The following is a 24396-nucleotide window of genomic DNA, read 5'->3' as shown; positions in this document are numbered from 1 at the left end:
ACCAGAAACTTCTCAGTGGATTCGCTGATTGAAAGTGGAGCAGTTAACCCTAAATTTTCTTCCTCTGGGAAATATTTAAACGCATTTCTTGTATCTATTTCCTTTAGCACACAAACAAAGTGTCTTATACCGCACAGAACAACAGATAACAGAACTACGTTAGGGGAACTGGAACTGTGGCATTACTATTCAGAACTGAGCACAAGTAAACAATAGCCAAAATCAACAATTGCTCATTTCCCCTTCTAGTGTAATCGTTCTTTCTGAAGTCAGCCAGCTTCAAAACAAAGCCCTTGAAAACGCAGCCTTCTGTTCAAGTAACCTATTGGATTCACAGCGTCTTTGCTTTAAACCATAAAACAGTAACACAGACAACGTCTGAAAGGGACATATGCTACAATCACCAACAGATATGATTACAAACCACAAAATTCATAGCGTAATGAACTATTGAATTTTTCTTAAATAACTGTTATTCAATCTGTCAACAGATTCTGTCAAAATATAAAATTCATGTGCATTAATGGTACACGATCTTACCAGTATATCCTGTCACGTGCCAGTTCAATTTGGTACACATCTTCACAACCTATTTTACTAAGATTAGTTTTATTGCGATCTTCCCGTGAGATTAATTAACCTACGTACGAAACACTGTTGCAAAAAATGTTACTTAATACTGACGAATTTAATTCGTTTATCAACATCATACAAAATATAATTTCTGGCAAGATTAACTTTATATATAATCTGAGATAATAGCTATGTTTTCGACGTAATTAACTACTTATCAGATCTTCCGCGCATTAAAGAAGACTATTTAATGGCATTCATGTATGAATTGTTACACACAAAAATACAGCATAACCTCTGAATTAACGAAGCTGGTTTACCTAAAAGCAACAGATTTGTATGGTGTATTCTGAACTTCGAAATTATTTCTTTAACACACAACATAAAAATTCTCGCTTTCACAACTAAATCAGAACTTGGGCGAGCTCCACCATCGAACTTAAATAATTCGGCTTGGCTTCGCGTCGCGAACAGAGATGAAAGTAACTGTAACGAGATAACTCGTGCAGGATATGATTTGAACTAATACTGAAGCACGCACAGTACGACACATTCCAGAAATGGCTGGAAGGACCAACACTGAAAGTTCAAATTTGTGAAAATAAAGAATTTTTAGTCAAGGCAAATTCTTCTATGGAACAGATTGCATGTCGTGATTTAGACTTTTTATAATATAAAAAATATTACAGAATTACTTAATTTCATTATATTATGTTCCCTAAAAAGTATTCCGTTCATATGATGGAATAAAAGTTCTCAATGTAGACTGATTTCAATGGTTCTGTTTTCTTGACTGATTTGACTGTCCTCATAGCAAAATCTAAAGAACTTAGATTAGGGGAAATGCATTAAATGTTTTTATCATTTTAAATATTGCTAATTTGAAGATCTATAAACTTAATTGATGTACTTTTTAAATTGTTTCATCATACCCTATATTTATAGCGACAAAAGTTTTTTGTTTTCAAAATATTTTATAAATTTTGATTTTGTCAACATTGTGAGTTTTTGGCTTTAATCCATTGTTCAGCAAAGACATTCATGCAATTTGAAAACAACAGATTTCTGAAAGTATGATTTAAACTGATGACCAGCTACAATTCGAATTCCACAGAAACTCATGTTTGACAGTAATAATTAATTATTTACAAAAAAGAAAATTCCTTAGCGAGATCAGAAGATATTAAACCAACACGCATTTTATTATTAAGAATATTCATTTATAAAACGGAGTAGGACATTATCAGCTAAGAAGTTTTTTTTAAAAAATTAAAATTGTTTGAGTTTAAGAAATCACGTGCTCTCTTGCACATAACGTTCACGAAGACAGTGTACCAAAAATATGTACACACAACCATTTCAAACGTCAGCCTAGTGTATACATCTTTTGGGACAACTTGTATTAACAGATTGCTGTTAGCAATGAAACTGGTTTGTAATTAGACATTAAAGTTTGCTCACACTTTAAGTAATTCTGGGAATGCGCGTACTGCCATTGACTAACTGAAAAGCAAAATTAAACGAATGCTAACATAGTCTGCACAGCTTTTGAGTAAAGCTTCTGATGTTTAATCATACCCACATGATTTTTTTATTTAAGAAAATGTACGATACTTTTCATTTAATTGTTGTTGTGGATATAAGATTTGTATTTAGAAAGATGTCAAAGATTGTTTTCGTAACGGTACTTTGTTGTGTCTTTTGTTGTTAAGGTTGTGATGTCATTGTTCATTCTTTCTAAAAATGTTACGAAGTACTGAAATGATTTGCTAAAAGTTTAGGATTTTTATTACATTATAATTCATCTTTGTTGATGGAATCACTTCTCTTGTAGAATATTTTCCTCTTCGCTTTTCCTTTCCGGAATGATTGAAATGGGTAGTTCTGTAAGCTGTTTCGTAAACAGATTTTTGTTAAGTCATTTTCGGTAAATTAACCTGTGATTGAGCGAAATCATCTTGGGAGGTTTTCGACCACTTATTCGAAAGCCAGCGTCGTCATGATGCCTGGAAAACGTTTTACGATCAGACTTACAAACAAAACAAACAACACTATAAAGTTAACCTTGTCATTTTAATATTAGATAGAGAATATCTGAGATCAGGTTATCATAGAAAGGAATTTTCTAGCCCCAACATGCAGACACGTTATAGGATTTCCTGTTCACTGTCTTAGTTACAGTCTACAAGCAAGAATAGGTCACTACGAGCAAATAGGCTTTTTGAGATGGGTGTTTTCTGGGTTTTTGCGCCATGTAGCCTGACAGAAGTTTGCGAACGTTTCGGAGATGTTTTCTGCCTCCATTATCAGGACGATCATACAGCAAACATCCCGAATTATAACATTGCGGTTCGGGGGAATATCGACTTTCTTCAAGAAATACCGCTTTACGAAGTCTCTCCAGAAACGTAACTATTCGTTTGAGAGGAGAATGTCTGTACATATTTGAAAGTTGTTCCATTCTGGGACTTTGCCCCTGGTCCCGGCCGACAAGCTGCAGTCCCACAGGCTTCTATTACTTCTCCTTTGTTCTGCCTCTACAGAGAGACAAATACGAATTAGCATCGGCTCACGATCTCACAGCTTAAATATGATTGCACACAGTAGCACGTTCTTGGACAACCCTGCCAAGCTGAAGTCTTGTTGTAGTTTCAGCTATCAATGTGATCCGATAGAAACACTACCTGGAGGCAAAACCCATCTGCAGTGCAATCTCGAGGAATGTGCAATACTGTTTTTCTTCGAAACAATCCACTCTTACCGGCACGATTGCTCAAAACAGACTTCACATCACGGGACGAAGCCTAACCATCGCGTCTCGTTCCTTTTATTATTGTCAGTTAAACTAATTCAAATGCTTTCGTTACCTCTGAAAATTAACTGAACAGTCAAATCAATTTTGAATTTAAAAGTAACAATATAAATTCTGATACTGATCTTCATTTCATTAACAGAACATAAACGCGTCCGAAAAGCTTTCCCTTCAATAAAGACACAACAGCTCACCACCATCGTTCTCTGCGACGTCACGTGTTTATTCTGATCCCCTCCCGCCCTCCTCAACGCCAAAACCCAAAAATATCCTTCTCTCGTTGTTGCCAAAACTTCCTCTCAAATTGTTACGATTACCTTAACCTCATCGTGAGCCACTCAAATTCGTCACAGAATTATTTCATGGATTTTATATCTCTTTGCATTCCAGCTACAGTACATTGTTTTTATTGAAACGTTCCGGGCTCTCTCGGGCAGTTATTTTTTCGCAAAGAAAAAGTTTTTCGTAGTTGAACTCATTTTATGCTCTCGACACAGTTGGACTCCAGAAACAAATCCCACCGACTTTGATCTTCTTGGGGATAATCGTAACTGCCCTTCCCAGAAATAGATCGAGATTAATACCTAGGCATCCGAAATATTTTTACCGTTCCTCGTAGACCAAAGTAGCCTCACACGTTCTTAGATCGTCGTAAAATAATTCATTCAATTAATACCGGCAGTTATGCACAAAGTGTAAAAATTTTAAGTAGATCGGCCTTAGGTAGGATACGAGTAACATACAGGGTTAGTCTAAATGATGTTCCCGATTTGAAACACATATTACTCACGTTTAATGAAATTCAGATGCACAAAATTGGTACCGATGGAAAGAGAAACTCTCCAAGTTTATGTTGGTATACTTCGCGGCCGTGTAGTAACACTGTTCGCCGCCAGGGGCGATATAAGAGAAAATGGCTGCCATCGAAAACAAAGGAGTCTTTTTGCGTCCTGGATTCCCACGTTCACCGATCTGTTATTAGTGTGCAACGGCAAATCCGAACCAAGTTTGCGGCAGATCCACCCAGTGGGCATGCAATTCGTGAGTGGTATTCCGAATTTAAGAACAGGGGCTGCATCTGTAAGAGAAAGTCAAGCGAGGAAACAGTGGAGCGGGTCCGCGCAAGTTTCACACGCAGTCCGCATAAATCCACCGTCAGAGGCAGCACGGTGCTTTGTATCCCGCAGAAGACTGTGTGGAAACAAAACTTGGAGAGTTTCTCTTTCCATCGGTACCAATTTTGTGCATCTGAATAACTTCGTTCCATGCGGCAATACACACGATCTCTAATGCATTTAGGGGCATTAAACCCATCGTTCGGCAGTTCCCACTGACGCCACCAGACAGCAGCAACTCAATGTCTACCTTACTTATTGTCTAATCCGTAATTTTGTTATCGCCCCTCGTAGGATATTCAAAAGTAAAATTTGCGGCCGTGTAGAGCAGCAAAACCTCCATATCAAATTTCATCCAATTCCATCGAGTGGTTCTCGAGTTGAATCGAATGGATGGACAGACAGACAGACACGACAAGCCCATAACGCGTTCTCGCTATGCACTTCGTGAAAAGAAAACTTAATAATGGCGGCTGGAAAATGAACTGTTGCCCTTCCTCTACCTTATATAAACCATGGTCTATCCGGCAATAAAGTTTCAGCCCTGAAGATGGAAACAGTATGCGAAGTCGAAAGCGGGCGGTATATATATATGTTCTCATCGGGCAGATTCACCTTTATTCTTTTGTAAAAACATTGCATTTAAGGGTGGAAAAAGGAAAGACAGGTTTCCAGTTGTGAATGTTCCCAGGCAGTGCCCGCTCGTCCTTCTGGTAAAGGCAGATTAACAGGAATGTTCGGCGTTTGGAAGTTAAGAAGGCAGAGGGACGTTGAACTGTCTGGGGATCACGCCACGCCCATATACAAATGCTGTGGGCAAAATGTAGTTGCCGAGTGGTACATATACAAACTAGTGCCGTTTAGATGGATCAGCGTTGAGTACGTCACATTGTACTCGTTTGTTTTCTTTGGTGGGCTGGAAAGGGGTTCAGTTCGTCACAATATTCTAACCAACTCAGGCATTTCTACTTCACATAAAATCCCCACATGGGACCCCACGTCGCTCTGAAATATTATTATTGCCAGGAAATCATAATGAATCGTGTGACGTCATTCTGTTCTCTATACGACAACAATGTTAACGACAGAAGGATATGTTTATATACGTAGAGACGAAAAAACAATGCAATGTTTGTTAACATTGTTCCGACGTTTCCACGGTTATAATAAACGAGGTACTTTAAGGAGACTTGGTAGACGAACGTGTCTGTAGAGAGCTCTGTTCTGATTTTGCATTTCATTATGGCACCCAAGTCTCTGGACTCCAAAATTGAGAAGAAATCGAAAATAGGCAGGCGTTGGAGAAAAATATTCCGCAAAATTAAGGTAAGTAAAAATGTGGAGCCAATTAACTTCGTGAGAGAATTTTTACTTCCATACTGAAGTGACATCTTTTCTAATTTGTTTAACTTCCATCTTCGGTATTAGTGAGCTAGGACATATAAAATAAATAGCACAATGAACTTAAACCAAACATGGTATCCAAGTACGATTTTTAATAAGGCAGAATACAGATTATACGAATTTGTTCGAAAATATTTTCTCGGAAAATCGGACACCCGTGTAATCACCCGAAATGAAAGAAAACTATGCAAATGTAACAAATACGTAAGGTTACTTAACATAAATATACAACCCAAATTCGTGAAGATTTACTAACAAGATGTAAAAATTTGTTTATAAAATTAATACAGTACATATCAACAATATTTTGAAAAATCATTTGAAGGAATAGTAATACCAGTCTATTTTCGTAAACTTCAGGGTTTAGTAACAACTGATTTTTGTTAATACGCGAGGTAATATGTCATTGTTTTTAAACGTTTTAAATGTTACAGCAGACTTTCTCAATTAATCCTAAATTCAAATTTAATCCAGATAGAACACCGTTAATGCAGAATCTACTGTATGCTGATTAAAATTACTTACAATGAAACCTAGTTCCGAAACAGCCTTCAGTAACCAACAAATATTAAAATAAAATATAATCTAGCCCAGTGCATGTGATGAGCAAACTTTTCTTTTATTAAGGCCAATTTTAAGTGCCAGGACCGACCAATGTGGACCGCAAGCCAAATGTTATGACTGAAAGTCTTCAACAAAATCTTACATTAAGCTTTTCAGGGACAAAAGTTATTTGTTTTAAATCAAGACTTAAAGTTTTCTCTCGAATGCTGGAAGATTGTCAGAGACAAGCGTTTCCTAGCTACCAAGTTCTCAGCATCTCTGTATTCTTCTACAACATTTGAACTTTCGCTACAAACAGAAGCCAACCGAATGCAAACAAAGACAGAATATGCAGTCCACCTACTTTTAAATTTACGCCATACAAGGACACAGGAATTTGTTAGGAACTCAATGGTAATTAATGGCACCGCCCTCCAGTTTCATGCCTCAGAAGCTTCTTCAACAAGTTCATCCGTGCTTACAGCGACACGTGTACCCTCTGTTAAGAGCTCTTGGCTTATTATCCCTTCGTAATCATTATTCAGTTTCCATAACAACAGGGAGGGCTAGGCATTCGTGTGTTTCACAAAACAGAATTAAGGTGATCAAACCAAAACAAGGATGAGTTGGGGGAGGGCATTCAGAACGAATGACAGACATAAGAAATGCGTGCAGACATTCAATTCGAATACCTGCAGGAAAGAGGCCACTCGGGAGACAAGCGTTGATGGGAGAATAATATTAAAACGGATCTTGTTTTTATTTGCTGAGGACGGAGGCCACTAGCCACTGTAGTCCATTTAACGACGCCTTTTAATTGGCTCTGATGAGAGGATGACAGTGAATAATGAATCTGGAAGGGAGCGGTCTTGGTCTGAGGTTTTGCTTGCATTTTCCTGGTGGAAATAGAGAACAACACGAATTACCTCAGTCAGGATAAAAGTCTGAGAATGCGTTGCCCAAATGAGCGACTATCAGCTTAACAAGGAAGGCGACGCTCCATGGAGTCTATTAATGGGCATCTGACGGTGGACGTTTGACGTATTTTCTATTGTGGGGGCCACAGAAGAAAGTTCTGTGTAAATCTTCAATCGTTCCAATTTGGCTTTCGGGTTTCATATTCTGACTTGGAACAGATGTGTGTGACAAAGTGTTCTAATCTTTGTTTGCTATTCTGTGATAATTTATTAAGTAAATAATTTATTGAGAACGACTGTTATTACTGTCCTGGTGTTAAACGATATTCCATGAACCCGCAATATCAAAAATGAGTGTTTTCTAAATCTTATCTGATGATAAAGAATACGGTTACACCAACTTAATTGTATCTCCCTTCACCGCCTAATTCATTCATATCGTCTGTTTTCCAGAGGCTCCCAAAAGAACAAGAGGAGAAGTCTACAGCACATGTTGACGGTTCAAATAAAATGGTCTCGAAAAATTCAAAAAATTCTATGACTACCTCAGCAGAATCCACAATTGACGATCCATATAAACTCCCCTTCGAGCAGAAAAGACAGTTGATAGACGAGTTTTTCAAAGACCACGATCCAGATCTACCACTGGATGACTCAGAGCTACCCTCAACCCTCTGCAAAGGAAAGGTGTCTGAACGTTTAAAAAGCTTTAGGTATACCTCAGCAGAAGACACGCATAAAGATCGACGTCAGCCAACGTTAAAGAAGAAAAATAGAGTTGATAGACGAGACTTTCAAAGGCCAAGATGCAGATGTACCAGAGAAGTCTGTCAAGACTGATGACTCAGATCTACCCTCAGCCCTCTGCAAAGGAAAGGTGTCTGAAAATTTAAAAAACTTTAGGTCTATCTCAGCAGAAGACACGCTTGAGGAATGCAAGTAAATCACTTTCACATAGAAGCGACAGTTGTTACAGGGTTGTTTTATATAATATGTCGCTGCTCCTGAGGAGATAGGACAAGCATGTGGGACGTCTGACTACCGTAACTCTGAGACATCAGGGCAGTCAATGACGGAGGAATACCAGGACAAGCGTTGCGACGAGACTGGGGGTAACCGACTACGTCTGGAAGACAGACTGATGTTCAGCACAAGCGTTAAACTGCACCAGAATCAGCATATCCAACGGTCTGTGGTTGTTTAAAAGCTGGAAGCACTTCAGACCGTCTTCTTCCTCAGCTGGCGCTGCGGTCCTCAAAATCCTTCAGAATCAGGAGATCATAAAGCATCGCTGTGCTCATCAGGACTTGCCGTGGGTTCTTCTGTTGAACGTCACGAGTTCCCGGAAGAAACAGGGTACAAGACACCCTTCTGGGACACTGCGCTGTCTAGTCTCGCAGAAGCAGATCGACGTTTCAGAGATGGACTCTGCCCCTGTAATCAAGGCGATTAGGGAAAAATGCGCGTGATATTTTGGCTAGAGATTTGAGAACCGGACAGTCGAGGTACAATCTTGGCTTCATCAGGGTGTCAGGGGGAGTGAGCGAGGACTGGGTGAAGACGGCGAGTGAGCAATTGAGAAGAAAGAGCGGACTACAGCCTGTCCAAGAGGGGGGGAGAGATGAAAGGGAGAATTATATGATGAGTGTGACGAGGGTAGGACTTCCACGGTCCCTTCCATGGCTCTGTCTCACCCTCCCCTCGATTTCCAGTCTTTATTCCGCCCTGTTTCCTTCCTTCCTTCCTTCCTTCCTTCCTTCCTTCCTTCCTTCCTTCCTTCCTCCCTTCCTCCCACCTCCCAAACCCCTTGCGACGGCTCAGGTTCTAACTTGTCCAATCTCTATTAAATTTTTCACGCGCAGCTTACTCATCGCCCTGATGATGGAAGCAGTAAACACCTCCGAAACTTCCGTCTACTTTTACGATACTATAAGGCACAGTTTTTCGGAAGGCTGTCATCGTCGTCCTCGCATCCGCGAGGGACCGGAAGCAGACACCTAGTTTTTGTCCATTAGTATAGACCTGTGAACCGCCACGGTGGTCTAGCGGTTAGAACGCTAACCTTGTAATCCTGGGGTCTCGGGTTCAATTCCCGGTGGTGCTCAGATTTATAACTTGTGTTGGGCAAGGCCGTGGTCTAGGCTACACGGAGTTTTCCTCCGGGGGCTTCCCCGGTTTCTCCGTGGCATCCCAACATTACTCCATTCACACCAGAAGAAGGCAATGGCAAGCCACTTGTGGATCATCTGCCTATAAAGCATATGAACAGGTCCCTGTCAACCTGAAGAGGATGGAAGAATCCTGTTCATAATGTCACTAGGGGTCGACTCCGACCCGACGATACAAAAGATAGACCTGTATCATGCATTTTCATTACAAAGAAATAAAATTTTGTTGTGAAATTATTTTAAGAAACTAAGTTCGTGACTTGAATCCCTCGACATCGATAACAACAACTGAGCAATGCGGACACTAATAGAATAAACAATGCGAGGAACAAGAAATCCACCACCCGCAATGCTGACTGCACCTGAAATCGAAGTCCCTGCTCCATCAATTCTTCTTTTGTGTTACTTTTACTACATCAGCCGCAGACGCTATCTGGCACCAAAAGTCATGAGAGGTATGATGAACACAAAGGATCAGGAAGGAATCGGCCCATTTCTTCTCTCTTCTCAATTTGTTTAATGGCGCTCCCATTACACCCACCAAGAGCGACTGAACAAATAAACAACGAACTGAATGAGTAAGGAACGAAGCCACAATGGTCTAATTTAAGGTACTATCCTAGCATTCGTCTGTAGGGAGTAGAGGAAAACCTCGAAAGGCCCGAATTAGTATAACCTGTCTCTGAGCCGATGTTTGAATCTGGGTCATTTTGAATATCAATGAGAAATGCCAACCAATGGCAATCACTCCATGTTATAGAAATATAATTTCAGCATACGCTTGGATATACTGAGGAAAATCATCGAAAATCGTAGTCAGAACGGTCTGTGCACTACCCAGGATTCAAACACAGATACCTACAGAATAAAATTACCTCTGACTTAACCCATTCGATCATAATGACAATCTGTGGTTGATGTCTTAAATTCTGCCAATGAAAGTCTGTCCTTTTCACCAATCAAATTATTGAATTTCGAAATAAATCTGTTTTAAAATTTGAGGTTTCATATATCGTATGAATTGTTATTCATTTAGAGAAAAATGTCTGGGTCTGATGTTTCCAGGTAAGTAGATGTTATTTCAGTACTTTTATAAAGCAGCGATAAACCGTCCCGTAATCATATATCACAGTTCTGTAATATTTAATGACACTCGCAAAAGGAGTTAAGGTTTAAATTGCATTCTGTGTAGTCCATGGAGACCTGTTTTATTCTGTTGTTACTGCATAGTAAATATTTCTTGTTAAAGTATTTAATGTCAGAGGTCCAAATGTTTTACTTTCCAATTGTCTGACATGGCATACAGACAGACACTGTTTTTGTCAAATTCGTAATTTACCGCATTGGTTTAGTAAATATATATTTTTGTCTTGAAATAAATGACTGGTAGGCAAGTCATACTATGCCGGAGCCCAAATTTTTCACTTTGTTTAGAAGATGCTTAAAAAGGTTGTACCAGCAAAGAGCAATGTTTTATGTAACTCTGATATCATACAAATTTATATCAAAGGCATCTGGTGCTCTATGATATTCAGCTGTTTTGGAAGCTCAAAACAGATTCTAACAGTGTACTAAGGGACTGTTAGAAATTATGCAATGAAATAGAAGTGTAGGTACTGCTTACTATTATTATTATTATTAATAATAATAAAATTTGGTGTACGTGAAGTTACAAGTTGAGTTTTGAAGGGTCTTGCTTTGTTATAATCAGTTTGCTGATGAGAAGGTCATTTATCGTGGTGCATTTCTTTAGATTATAACTTGTGTACCATTCACCACAAATGATAGTGGGGCCACGCTTATGGTAGCTCGTATTAATGTGGCTTATTACCATTTTTGTAAATATTTGTGTTCAAAGTCCATACTTCACATGAAGTTCAGAACAAACTTTACTAAATTTCTCATAGCTTGTCTGTATACAGAAAATAAAGGTAGCAGGTTCAGATTTCCAGCTATTTGAAATATTGTTCAGTGTGATAAATAAAAATACATGGGAATGCATTTTCTGACTTGCCCTGGGATCTGTAGTGCGATGTTTAAAATTTCAAAGAATATCTTTCCACTTTGTTTCTTACCCAAGAAATATAAATGTATGTTTTCTTCCTTTTCAATTAATGTGATGATGTGAGGACAGATGTGGACAACATTGTACGAAGGTATATGCAACATTTTGCATCGATCTGGGAGGAAGCTAGTTTTAGTGATGTAGGGGAGCCCAGGGCAGAACGTGGAACATAATTTTTGGAGGCATGTGGAAGGGACACTAATAAAGATAAACACATGGAGGAACCTTGTGTTGATTTATTTTATATTTGAAATTTATAATGAGTTATTAGTTTAGTTCTAAGCGTTACAGTTTTTTAAAAATATTAATTTCTTTACAAAAAAGTAACTTGCCCCATTCTGTCGCGTGCCCGGGGCAAGACGGAGTATGGTTGATATATGTTTGAAAAGTTGTAAAAAGACACAGATCTATTAATAATTATCTAATAATTATGACGTAGGATAAAAAAATTATTTAGTTTACAATGAAAAATATCGAAACTTTTGAAATGTACTTAGGCCTAATGCAGACGGCACACATGTGCACCTCTTCATCATCGTGACTACCAACACCTGCACATGAGTTATGGGCCCATTTCAAGCACAGTTCAATAGACTGCGAATAGACATCGCCACATTACAGGCATTTGTCATTTGATCCTCTTCTCTGGGTACCCCATCCTGTCCCGAGTATAGTCTTTCAAATTAGGATTGCCCTACCAAAAATGACATCATAAAAATAAATAAAAATATTGTGCTTAAGATTTTCAAGAAGACACCTTGTAACATACATCATTCAACAAAGTGAATATGAATAATGAATAGGTCCTACCTTCAATGGAAGTTGAGAAAAATTTGTAAAATGTAGTATCAAAATCCAGCATGGGTGATTATTTCAGAAACTGTAACCACAAAATGGCGCTGACTGACATGACACGACCCTGTGCTGTATGCTAATGGTATTTCACCCTCTCCCGATAGATCGCAACCCAATGAATATCAACTACGTGCGATACAACGTTCTATCCTGGTCCAATAAGTAATCACATGAGGGTGAGTACAATTTTAAGATTAAGTTTAAAATTATATTTTACTTCTGCTCTAGATTCGTCATGAACGTCATTCTGGCTTGTTAATGTCGTCCCCAATTACTAATTTTGTAACATTTCCGAGCGATTCGTTTGCTATTCTTATATTCTGGTTCTGTCCTGAATTCTGATGCCGAGACATGATAATGTACTTTGTATTTTCTTAATTTATTTCTAGACCAACATCCCTACTAGCTAAGAGTGCTTCTATGTTCGCTTTTATAGTGACATTATCTCCCAACAGACTAATATCATCATCACAGACCAAAACCTAATGTGTCCCATTCAGTTCTGAACCCCCCTGATTTTCTTGGACTCTCCTGATGGCATTTTCTAAGACAAAATACATACATGAATTTTGCTAGACGTTTCAATTAAACACGTTTTAATTACCTGACTGACTTCTTAGGTAAACCAGATTCAAGCAAAATGTTCTATAGAGTTTCTCTTTTAACTGAGGCTTTCTTAAAGTCTATAAATAGTTCATGGACTGTACCATTGTGCTTCTACTTTCCCTCTAGTATCTTGCGAATGCAAAATATGTGACCTGTTCATTAGGTTACAACTCTTGCAATATCCAGGTCCTCACGTAATTCAGTCAGAACTCCACTGGGTATCGGTGAATCCCACATACTCTTTAACTTTATCATTTTTATAAAGGTACAAAAATCTTCTATGGATGTCTGTGACGATGGTATTAGATCTCAGGTTTCTTTGTTTTGTGCATCCATCATCTGTAGAATGCTTTCTTTGAATAAAAAACTTATTCCCCGCCGGGAATAGCTCGATCTACCGGATATATCAGAGAAGTTGACTTCCCCCTGTTATCTGTAGACCAATCCTTGGAATCGTAGTGATTTTTTAAGACTTTCTAAGAAAACATTCAAAACACGATGGGTAAAATACAAAACAAAGAAATTGATCATCTCTCTTCAATTTTTCTTCTCACTTAAACCACCAAAATTCTTCCCAAAATCTCTTTCACTAAAAAATAGTCCCCTCCCCAGTTCTAATTTACATAAAAATCTGTTTAAATACCATCTTCCCGTCATTGGTTCTACCTTTGAATAATGTTTCTTGACTTAGATGAAATTTCTAATACATGCACACCAATTCTGCGCCAGTTTCTTGTCAAGCAATTGTATGATCCTATCCTCAATCTTTTATTACCATTTCTTCCTTTCTCCCTCCGTCATTAATTTATGTCGTACAGCGCATTTCATCCAGGAAATCATACTTTTTCCTTAGTTTTGCCATGTTTCCATCTGTTCAGCGTCGTTATTCCCTCCCCATTCCCTCCCTTACACCTCGTCTCTGACACTGATCACTTTTCTACCTACACGCAACATTTCCCAGCATGCCACGTGCACAATCAACCCTTCTTTCTGTCTGAACAGACGCCATACATTACGTTTGAAGGCGTCTGGATTAATACAGATCCTCTCCCTCCAAAACCCTTTGACTTATTGTACCATTTATAAATATTAATAAATTATATGTATGCTACCATTCTCTTCATAATATCCGTGTCCTGGTCTTCATTTACTTGTCTCGTCATACCCACTTCTGCCGTAAAAGGCACTATCCGTAACGCAAAATACTCTGAGACATGTAATATTTGAGGTTTTCACAGCGGGGAGTATAAAGATTTCTGTATTCTGGGTTGTTGCGCTGTGTAGTCTGGTCGATGTTTACCAACGTTTCAGAGGTCATACTGCCTCCATCGCCCTGATGACGGAGGCAGTATGCCCTCTGAAACGTTGGTAAACATCGACCAGACTACACGGCGCAACAACCCTGCAGACAGAAATCTTCATACTCTGATGATGGAGGCAGTATGACCTCCGAAACGTTGGTAAACATCGACCAGACTACACAGCGCAACAACCCAGAAGACAGAAATCTTCATACTCATCGCCCTGATGATGGAGGCAGTATGACCTCAGAAACGTTGGTTAACATCGACCAGACTACACAGCGCAACAACCCAGAAGACAGAAATCTTCATACTTATCGCCCTGATGATGGAGGCAGTATGACCTCCGAAACGTTGGTAAACATCGACCAGACTACACAGCGCAACAACCCAGAATACAGAAATCTTCATCGCCCTGATGATGGAGGCAGTATGACCTCCGAAACGTTGGTAAACATCGACCAGACTACACAGCGCAACAACCCAGAAGACAGAAATCTTCATACTCATCGCCCTGATGATGGAGGCAGTATGACCTCTGAAACGTTGGTTAACATCGACCAGACTACACAGCGCAACAACCCAGAAGACAGAAATCTTCATACTCATCGCCCTGATGATGGAGGCAGTATGACCTCTGAAACGTTGGTTAACATCGACCAGACTACACAGCGCAACAACCCAGAAGACAGAAATCTTCATACTCATCGCCCTGATGATGGAGGTAGAATGACCTCTGAAACGTTGGTTAACCTCGACCAGACTACACAACGCAACAACCCAGAAGACAGAAATCTTCATACTCTGAGACACCTTCCAAAACCACATTGTCAGTTTATATTTTCAATTTATGTCCGGCGATCGATTATAAATGGCTCAGAGGGTTATAACTGGCTTATGGAAAATACAACAGTTGTGGTTTCATCGGACTTGCAGGTAATTTTATAGTCATTTCTGATTTATGAGAATTATGTCGAATGCCAATACATTAAGTCACGACAACGTAATTGCTGCAGTTGACACAGACAGACATTTCGCGGTTGTCTGACGAAAGGCCACGAAGTTCTGTAAATCGATTTGACACGATGTACCTATTATATCTTCCTCTCGTAGATCACGATTGGAGGGGGTGATGAATCATGACTATGCCCGACCTCCTAGACACAGACGGTCCCGACATTGTAATAAAACTATAATACAAAATTAAAAAACTACGGCCTAAAATTTAAATAATTAAACAAAGACAGAATACAAAATGCGGCGAGAAAAAACAAATTACATTAATTGAGGAATTAATACAGTTCTGCAGCCATACTATAACTTATTTTGAGAAACGAAGAAAACCAAACAGACATCTAATCTAGCGTTTTTAAAGCAGTAAATTTTCTTTCTTTTTCTTAAACATCATACAATTTTCAATACGTAAATTTCATAAAATAAAATATTTTTAAGAATTTTGTGTTAATTACTGAAAATCTTGGAACGGAACCTAATGTATTTACATATGTTGTCTTTATAGATGATCTAGCTTCGTTATCTGTTTTTTATATTTCTTTAACATTTTACAATTATATTAGTGTTCCCTAGGTGGATTGTTTGTTTTTATTTATATTTCTTCATTTATTTTGCTTTGTGTTAATATTGTTTCTATTTTGGGTTTGCCTGTACTTGGTAGTTATATTTAATACTGTACATGTATAAGTTTAGTTAATCTGTTTGTGTACTATTTTTCATTATTATTTCATTATTATTGTATGTATTATCAGTGTTTTCCTGTTATTGGCTTCTTGCTGTTGGCAAACACGTAAATAAATTAATTGAATTGAATTATATTTTTGCTTCATTTTACGCCGGAAATCTCAAGAACCTAACTCCGGCGTAAACCGAGTCCTACCTCTATTGTACCATGAATACGAATGGGGGGACATCGGCACTATCTTGGCGCTTAGGCCACTTATTTATCTTATGACAAAAAGCTATGTTTATGCTCCACACGCAGCGTGAGCGAACCGGGTTACTTGTGTCAAGTAGAAACATTATCAACAGCACAAGCATCTGATTTCTTTCGTTAAATTTTACTGCCGATGAAAGATCAGAACCAAACAGCTTAGTCAGGTTGGTTCAGGGCCCCTGGGGATGAGTCAAAACAGCTGCCGAATGGTCTCCGTGATTCTTGCATCAGTCTGTGGAGGGTGCGCGCGCGAAGGACGTCCCGAGACGCGACGCTACGCGCCACGAGCGCCTGTTGTCAGTCTTCCACAGCGCAGCGAGCGGTGAGTCGGCCCACTAAGCAAGCACTCGTTGCTGGGTGGCGCGTTTGAGACTGCACGAGGTACGTCCCGTAAGAAGTGTATGTTTTGTCTGTGCTAGCAAACACTGCTCTGTACATTTTAGTGCATGATTCGTTAGTTGTCTTGTGAGTTAAATTTGTTAGTGTTGCCAAATTAGGCCCATATATATATATATATATATATATATATATATATATATATATATATATATAGCGATAGGTTGCATCATCCAGAGAGAAACAAATTTTCATCGCTACGATATATTACTAATCTAACTTTTATTAAACCAGCTCTGTCAGAAAGCGACTTAGCATGCGTTCTAGGTAAAAATAAAAATGAATTAGAGGATATAATTTGTGTTAGTAAACATCAGCCAGCAGATTTCCTTATCACAGCTTAAGTTGTTTATTTATTTATTTATTTGTTTACATAACAGAGCGTTGTCAGCTGATTGTGCCTGGATAAAAACAAACGATTATGAGTGACGTGAAAATGGAAGTGATCGTGGCTTATTATAAACAGACCAGTTATGTGTGTAATTGGAGAGACAGAGAAAAATGTCGAAATTCCGTTTAATGATCTGAATCCGGAACTTCTGAAATATGACGCTGGATACGAAGCTGCACCCTTCGGTAGGACCGGAAACGACGCTGTCTGATTTCCATAAAATTCCTACCGACGTTTAAAATTGCTCCTTGACGTTAATGTATGTAAACGCGGGGTGCATTATGTTGTGGCGATTCAGTTTCGGTTTATGTCCATAAATATTATTCAACTTAAATAAGTTTATGTACCCAGATTATGTTGTAAAAAACGAGAACTGTTTCTGCTTTGTCTTATGGTTCTTGGTTGTCGTTGTATGAGGGCACAAACCGACGAATTCTGAAAATACCATTAGCCTCGTGGCATTTCGATTTGAGTGTTAGCCCAGGGGCAATGTCCAACATAAGTGTTATGATGAGTGAGTGTCATGGAAGAAAGGGTGTCATATTTATTGCATTACACCGAAAGTATTTTTATGGCTGTCTTTTGGGTTGGAGGGCAGTGTAACATTACACGGAGGTACAACCCGGACGACAGCCAACTTTATACGCATCGCCATGAAAACCTCAGATACTACTAAGTATTTTTTTAATATATTGTAAGATGCAAAAAATGGGACCCGAAGTGGCCGCGCGTTCTGAGGCGTGGGTCTTGTGCCGCTTGGTCGCGGGGACCGTGGGTTCGAATCCTACTCTAGGCATAGATGTTTTTCTGTGTTGTGCCGTCCTGTGTACAGGTAGAGGCCTTGCGACGGGCCGATCCCTCGTCAAAGGAGTCCTACCGAATGTCTATATATCAAGCCAACTAAAACGTTGGGGACCCGTAAAGTACACCGGAAAATGTAGATAACATTGTTAAACCGGAAAAAAGTTGACAGTGGAACCACGGTTCCGGAGAATTTGACGTAAATACGTCTATACGGAAAGGAAGTTTATATATTGGCTTTATTCTAAATATTTCCTTTATACATGTTTTACAATTGAGTAAAGTTTGATTAAGACTTTGCTTATTTAACCTGAATTAGTTACACTTAAGATGGGTCTGTGGTAGCTGAATGTAATGTAATGTAATGTAATGTAATGTAATGTTTTATAGGTAACAACAAACCCGAGTAAACAGATGGCGTTTCCTAGGTAACCATTTTATTTGTTGATAAACAGATGAAGTTTCCTAGGTCACACTTTTTCGTCACACTTTTTTGCGGAATGACACTGACCCTAAAATATAGACGTATTTCCGTCAAAAAAAGAAAGAACTTGCAAAAAATAAAGTTTATTCTTCTTCTTCTTGTATGTTAGTGAGATACTTTTCTACTCTGCATCGAGCATCTGGACGGAAATTGGTCTGATATAATAACGTGTCATATTACCTGATCTCGAACGTTTGCCAAGTAAAGTTTCACATTAATATTAGTCCATTTGCACAAATAGGACGACGCCCTCTCAAGTTACGAGTCGCCATACGAGTATAAAATTCTGAGAAAATCCAGTGTCACATGACGAACGTCACAATCAGCAGGCACTGGAAATTTTAAAGGACAAAAAAGGAAGAAATATTCTTTAACCCAGGAGGCTCTGTAAGGAAATCTCCCAATGAGACCACTAGAATATTTCAACACTACACTTAATTATTCATTCTCCCTCGTAGTTGCTAAATAATAGAAGATTTCTGTCTTATGGGTTGTTGGGTTGACCTCTGAAACGTCGGTAAACTTCGACCAGACTACACAGCGCAACAACCCAGAAGACAGGAATCTTCATAATCACCGCTGTGAAAACCTCAAATATTACACACTAAATAATAGTTCTGCTAGCCTCATTATAATGTGTTTGTTGATGCATTTGAAAGCTTAGGTAGGTCGTAGGTCTTTCCTGGAATTTATTTTTTTTATACGACAGAAACATTCAGCTGAAACCTCTTGTTTGTTGCAACGAACACAGTTCTGGAAGAAACTGTAGATGTATTTAATCAAGGATCTTTACTGACGAAACTGGCGTCATAAACGCTAGATTTGCGCATTCTTGTTAATGAAATCCATTGTTGATATTCGGCTAAAATATTGTTTCCTAAGAGTTACTATAACAACAGAAGGAACGCTTAAATGTGGTCAGAATAGCGCATGCGCCTTGCGGTTGGTTTGACGGCCACAACTCATTCTGTCTGGTAGCATCGGACCCAAGTCTTTTTGGCGTCAATATTCCAAATTCACTAACCATATTTCTTTGCATCCTGATGTGTTTTGTAAAAACGTAGTTCGGACGTAAAAAAATCCGTTAGACGCAACAGTTCCTGATTTAGTAACATTATTCTGCAGCAGCATGCAATGTTTGACACCCTCTCCGACATTCACAACCACCCCCAGTCCTCTAAAGCAGAAACCGCCAACGCGTCTACCAAAATAGACCGCAGGCATCAACTAAGAAAATCATAAAGGAACAAAAATGAAGTACGGAAAAGTGACAGTGGAACCAAGGTTCCGGAGAATTTGACGTAAATACGTCTCTGTAATGAAATATAATGTAAAGTAATGTAATGTTATCTTCAATGTCATCCATCTTGTTACGAAAGCGGATTGTTGACGGCAGTAATTTATTTATTTAGTGTTCTGTCTGACGACAGGTCCATATGAACAGGATCCTTCCATCCTTTTCTCGAACTGGGACCTGTTCATATACGTTCTTGGCAGATGATCCAAAAGTGGTTTGCCATTGCCTTCTTCTGTGTGTGAATGGAGTAATTGTTGGGATGCCACGGAGGAAAACTCCGTGTTGCCTAGACCACGGCCTTGCCCAACACAAGTTATAAATTCGGGCACCGCCGGGAATCGAACACGAGACCCCAGGATTACAAGGCCAGCGTTCTAACCGCTAGACCACCGTGGCATAATTGATGACTGTTACAAGTGAACAATAAAACTATTTTTAAAACGTTACATATATAAATTTGATGAACTTTTAGATACATGCCTTTAAATTGCTTAGATTTTGGGGGTGCGTCTTGAAAATACTTTATATATAACACGCCAAACAACTTTGCATCAAAACAAAGAAACATCTGAAGGTTATCGTCAGAGTCAGTGACGTCACTGTCAACTTCTTCACTTTCCTTCGTTTTAAGTCACGGTGTCTTGTAAATTTACAGCGATGGGCCCTAGAATTTCGTCGTTCCGTCCGATTTATTTTCAAAAATCTCCCTGTTACAACTTTTCTAAACGCGTTGCGCTGGAAACCCAGTCCTCTTGTGTCATCCTGTCAATTTCTTCTCTCATTCATCTTCCGACTTCCACCAATACGAATTCTTTATTCTCTGTTTTGTGACTTCGTGTTTTCAGTCGACGCCAGTTCTGTAGGATTAAGGTGTCAATGGATTCCGCTCAAAATAAGTAAAGGATAGCTTGCAATGCGGATGATTAATATACTAAATAATTTATAATATGTTCAAGAACCAGTCGTTGAATGTGTCAGCCGTCAATTTCTCGTGATAATCTCCCGTCGATTTCGGTGTGAAACGCGTAAGAGCGGAGCCTACACGGCACACAGTATGACTTTTTTCCTGCTCAGTGACCATAAGACCGTCATTATTTGCTGAGTCTTAATGTGTGGTTTTACTTGAGCCAGGCGCTTATCGGCAGAAGCTTTATTTCGATGCAACTGTGCGCCAACAACACCACTCACCTCAATAAAGAATTTCTTTTTTATTAGTTGATATAATTGCGTCATATTGTGAATTAAAATTTAATTATTCGTGTTTTTTTCCGTCTAATCACAATTGTATATAAATAAAAGTATACATAAGATATTAAAATATCACTTACATATTTGGTACATCTAAATGATATTTTTAATATCTTATGTATAATTTTATTTATATACAATTGTGATTAGACGGAAAAAAACACGAATAATTAAATTTTTTTTATTGTAAACATTCCAATATTCTTGAAGTTGAAGAACCTTGGTATCCGAAAATCTTCTTGGTTGTTGCATGCGCCGTGTAGTCTGGTTGAAGTTTACCGACGTTTCAGAAGTCCTTGTTGTCTCCATTATCAGAGCGATCGCCTTGATGATGAAGGCACACACAACATACCAGAAGACAGCCATTGCTAGACTTACAGCCGTGAAAATCTCAAATCCAACCTTGGTATTTCATTTTATGTTTGAACACAAATATTATTTTATTATTTCTTACTGATAGAAATTCCGTTATATAAATAGAACATGGTTCTGCGTATGCCAACGAGGTTTCTTTGAAGTCGCCTGGGTTTGCCACTTCTTTGGCGTGGAGATTTCCTTTCCGGATGACGTAGACGCTGACTGTCCCAGAGCTCTAGATTTCTTTGCGTCCCAGAAAACAGTGAAAACCTTGATTTATGAAGGCCACATGCTTCGCTGTTAGGTTCAGACTCTTGGACAAAAATGAACTTGCACCTTTCATCTTCAAGCGCAGAATTTTTGAAGAAACTGCTTAGTATAAAATATTATTTTTTTGAGTCTTACTACTCAGTACTTCATAAACACTGGCACTTCAACATCAGCGATTCTAAGCGACTGTTCTAAAGCCGCAAGATTAATTAATATTTTAAATTTACTTACACAGTTTCCAACTTGAAGTTGGGAGACTAGTAATTTAGCACAATTACGCAAGTTAATTAATTTCGAAGACAAATTCAAATTAGCTTTCTGCCTTTCGCGCAACAGCCAAGCGACGAAAACTAAACGCCTAAAGAAAGAGAGGTCCCACGTTTCTTCGTGTTAAAAATTCTGCTCGTGGATCAGCAAACAACATAAGGTAAATAAGTGCCACCTTTATCGTTTTAGATTCTCGTTTTATGACACTTTTGCTGGGAGGAGTAAAGCAGAAACACTTTCTCCACGGAAAACAATCTTCTCCCCCCCAAGGGTTTACAAAGCTATTTTTTTTACACGGCAGTGGGCTTCAAATGCAGTGCTAAAATGTAATAAGGGAAGACGTAAAACAAAAATAGTCCCCTAATTTATTTACGAAATCAGAAGAGTACATGTGCATAATTTCTATTATGATATGTAGCACAGCAAACAACTACAGTATGAAAATGTTTAACCAGAAACATGATTCTTGAAGCAGTGTTTTCCTGATAGATCAACCTACAAAATCATCATAATTTTACCTGTGTTAATAATGGCGTAATTTTAACAAAAACTAGTAATGTCTAAAAATAATAAGATATGTTACTTTTTTCCAACTAAAAATGCATTAATATCTAATTTTTTCAACTTTCGAATTTGTGTCAAACTTCACAGCGTGCAATAATTTTGTAGGATTTGAGGTTTTCACGGTGGTGAGTCAGAAGATGGCTGTTTTCCGGGTTGTTGCACCGTGTAGTCTGGTAAAAGCTTACCGACGTTTCAGAGGTTCATGTATCACTTCATCATCAGGACGATGATTCTTTTTCGTTTTCATTCGAACCTGTCTTTAGCCAGATGAATCCAGTCCACGCCATGACAAGGTACTTCTCTACGATCCATCTTTCTTCATTTAGCTTAGTCAGTATTTCATGGTTTTATACGTGTCTTCATTTTCGGCGCCAATTATTTCCAAATTCTTACCTAGCCATCTCTGAAACTCATAACGTATGCGCCATTTACAAACATTCGTAACAACTGCACCTAAATGCTGGAGTTCGCTCTACATGAGAATTATAACACAAACAATAACTTTTCTCAGAGCCTTGCACAAGTTGAGTGTTAAGGTACTGCAGACGCCAATAAATTGAGAGAGGGTCGTAAGTGGGCGGATGAGATTGTGAATCAGCGACCGGTTGGGCTCTTAGGTGATTGTTGCACTCACGTGTGTGTATATTCTGGCAGTCAAAAGAGAACAGTTATAACCAGCGTGAAGTATGGCCTTACAGAATCACGACTCTGTTTTTTTGTGTGTATACTCTGTCTGAGCGGAGAATTTCCTTGACCTTGAAGCGTTGACGTCATGCTAAAACCTGTTCTAAAAACATTCCCCTTTGCAAAAAATGTTCCCATTGTCGAAGCAATGTGCATGATATTTGATACGAAAGGTGTATTACATTTGACCTGGCTAATACGCTGAATACAAAGTATTAAATACTAAAAATACAAGAATGAGCTAGAACACTGGGAAGGTAGACAATTAATGAAGAACCGAGAGTCGATCGATTTTTCTTTTCCGCGTATTAGCACAGCTGTGCGCGTGCGCAGTTAGGTATCTCTATAAATCGAACATTAACGAAGCAAATAATTCATTGAAATAGAAAATGCAAGAAATCCATCTTGTATTTTAAATAACCCGGCAGTGTAATTAATGGCTGTCTTTAAATATATGTACTTTTAATTACGCCCTAAATTTTTTTTAAAAAATACAGTTAGTTTCAACGGTTTTCTTCAACGTCAGCACTTAACATTTTTGCGCCTTATAATAGCTGAAATGCTTTTCAATATTCGGTGTACGTGTGAGCCGAATCACACCCAAATGTTCTTTCGTGATCCGCTCTCAAAAGGCTGATTTTTTTCGCTTCATTAAAAGAATTTGTTCACATGTGTGAGTCGACGTAAAAACCGAAACCTTGTTCCTTCGGATGTCTTTGAGATTACTCTATTCGGATCCAGTTAAAATTAAAAAAATAATAGAGTTGAATTTCTCTCTCAGTGGCACATAACTCTTAGATCAATAAACTGGACCTCAAGATTAACTGTAATCATTTTCAACATCGGATGAGGAAGGCCAAGGCCGAAGTTAAATTTTATTTTGTAGGAATGTTTTGTGTATTTACAAGCTACACTAGAACTCACGTGTTCTTGTCGAGTACATAAACGATAAAATTTATTTTCATCGATTTGTTTTCAGTAAAAATATTTTTGCTTTTAAAGCTTGTGTTACTTAATACACGTCATGGAAATCTAGGCAGTTTCCCTGAAGAACCACACGTAATTCCTTTATGTCCTCAAGAAGTGTCAGATCAATTTTCCAATTTTCTTCTTTCAACTGTGGGAGCATTTCATCTCTCTCCTAATTTTCCAAGACCAATAGTATTCCTTCCTGCAAGTCCCACCCTCTCTTGGGGACTTCACCCAAACTCATCCATCGAATAGTTGAGTGACATGGCACAACACTGTATTCAACATCCACATCTTCCAGCAGAGATATGAACTGTCTGTGATTCAAAGCTGGCTGGTATTAAATTCACAAGTTCCA

The 24396-nt window shown here is 38.6% G+C and overlaps 3 protein-coding genes across 5 annotated transcripts in view; 2 read left to right on the top strand and 1 right to left on the bottom strand.

Annotated features, from left to right (window-relative positions):
• LOC110840611 (uncharacterized) overlaps positions 1–24396 on the bottom strand; it is a 356302-nt gene that overhangs the window by 194643 nt on the left and 137263 nt on the right. The gene's annotated exons all lie outside the window — the stretch shown is intronic.
• Positions 5679–9769, top strand: LOC110837026 (uncharacterized). Its single transcript, XM_022078773.2, has 2 exons — positions 5679–5826; positions 7818–9769. Exons 1-2 carry the CDS (start codon positions 5743–5745, stop codon positions 8202–8204), a joined length of 471 nt encoding a protein of 156 aa, XP_021934465.1. The 5' UTR covers positions 5679–5742; the 3' UTR covers positions 8205–9769.
• The window catches only part of LOC110837025 (calcitonin gene-related peptide type 1 receptor), a 155734-nt gene continuing 147898 nt past the window's right edge, over positions 16561–24396 (top strand). For both annotated transcript variants that reach the window (XM_087345147.1, XM_087345150.1), the window contains exon 1: positions 16561–16691. The gene's annotated coding sequence lies outside the window, so the exon portion shown is untranslated. The remainder of the gene's footprint in view (positions 16692–24396) is intronic.

Source organism: Zootermopsis nevadensis, unplaced genomic scaffold (genome assembly GCF_977971745.1).
Source record: "Zootermopsis nevadensis isolate Lab colony 2312 unplaced genomic scaffold, Znev_1.0 Znev_ptg000008l, whole genome shotgun sequence".
Lineage (NCBI taxonomy): Eukaryota > Metazoa > Arthropoda > Insecta > Blattodea > Termopsidae > Zootermopsis > Zootermopsis nevadensis.
The sequence above is the reverse complement of the archived record's forward strand: the minus strand, read 5'-3'. Positions and strand labels throughout refer to the sequence as shown.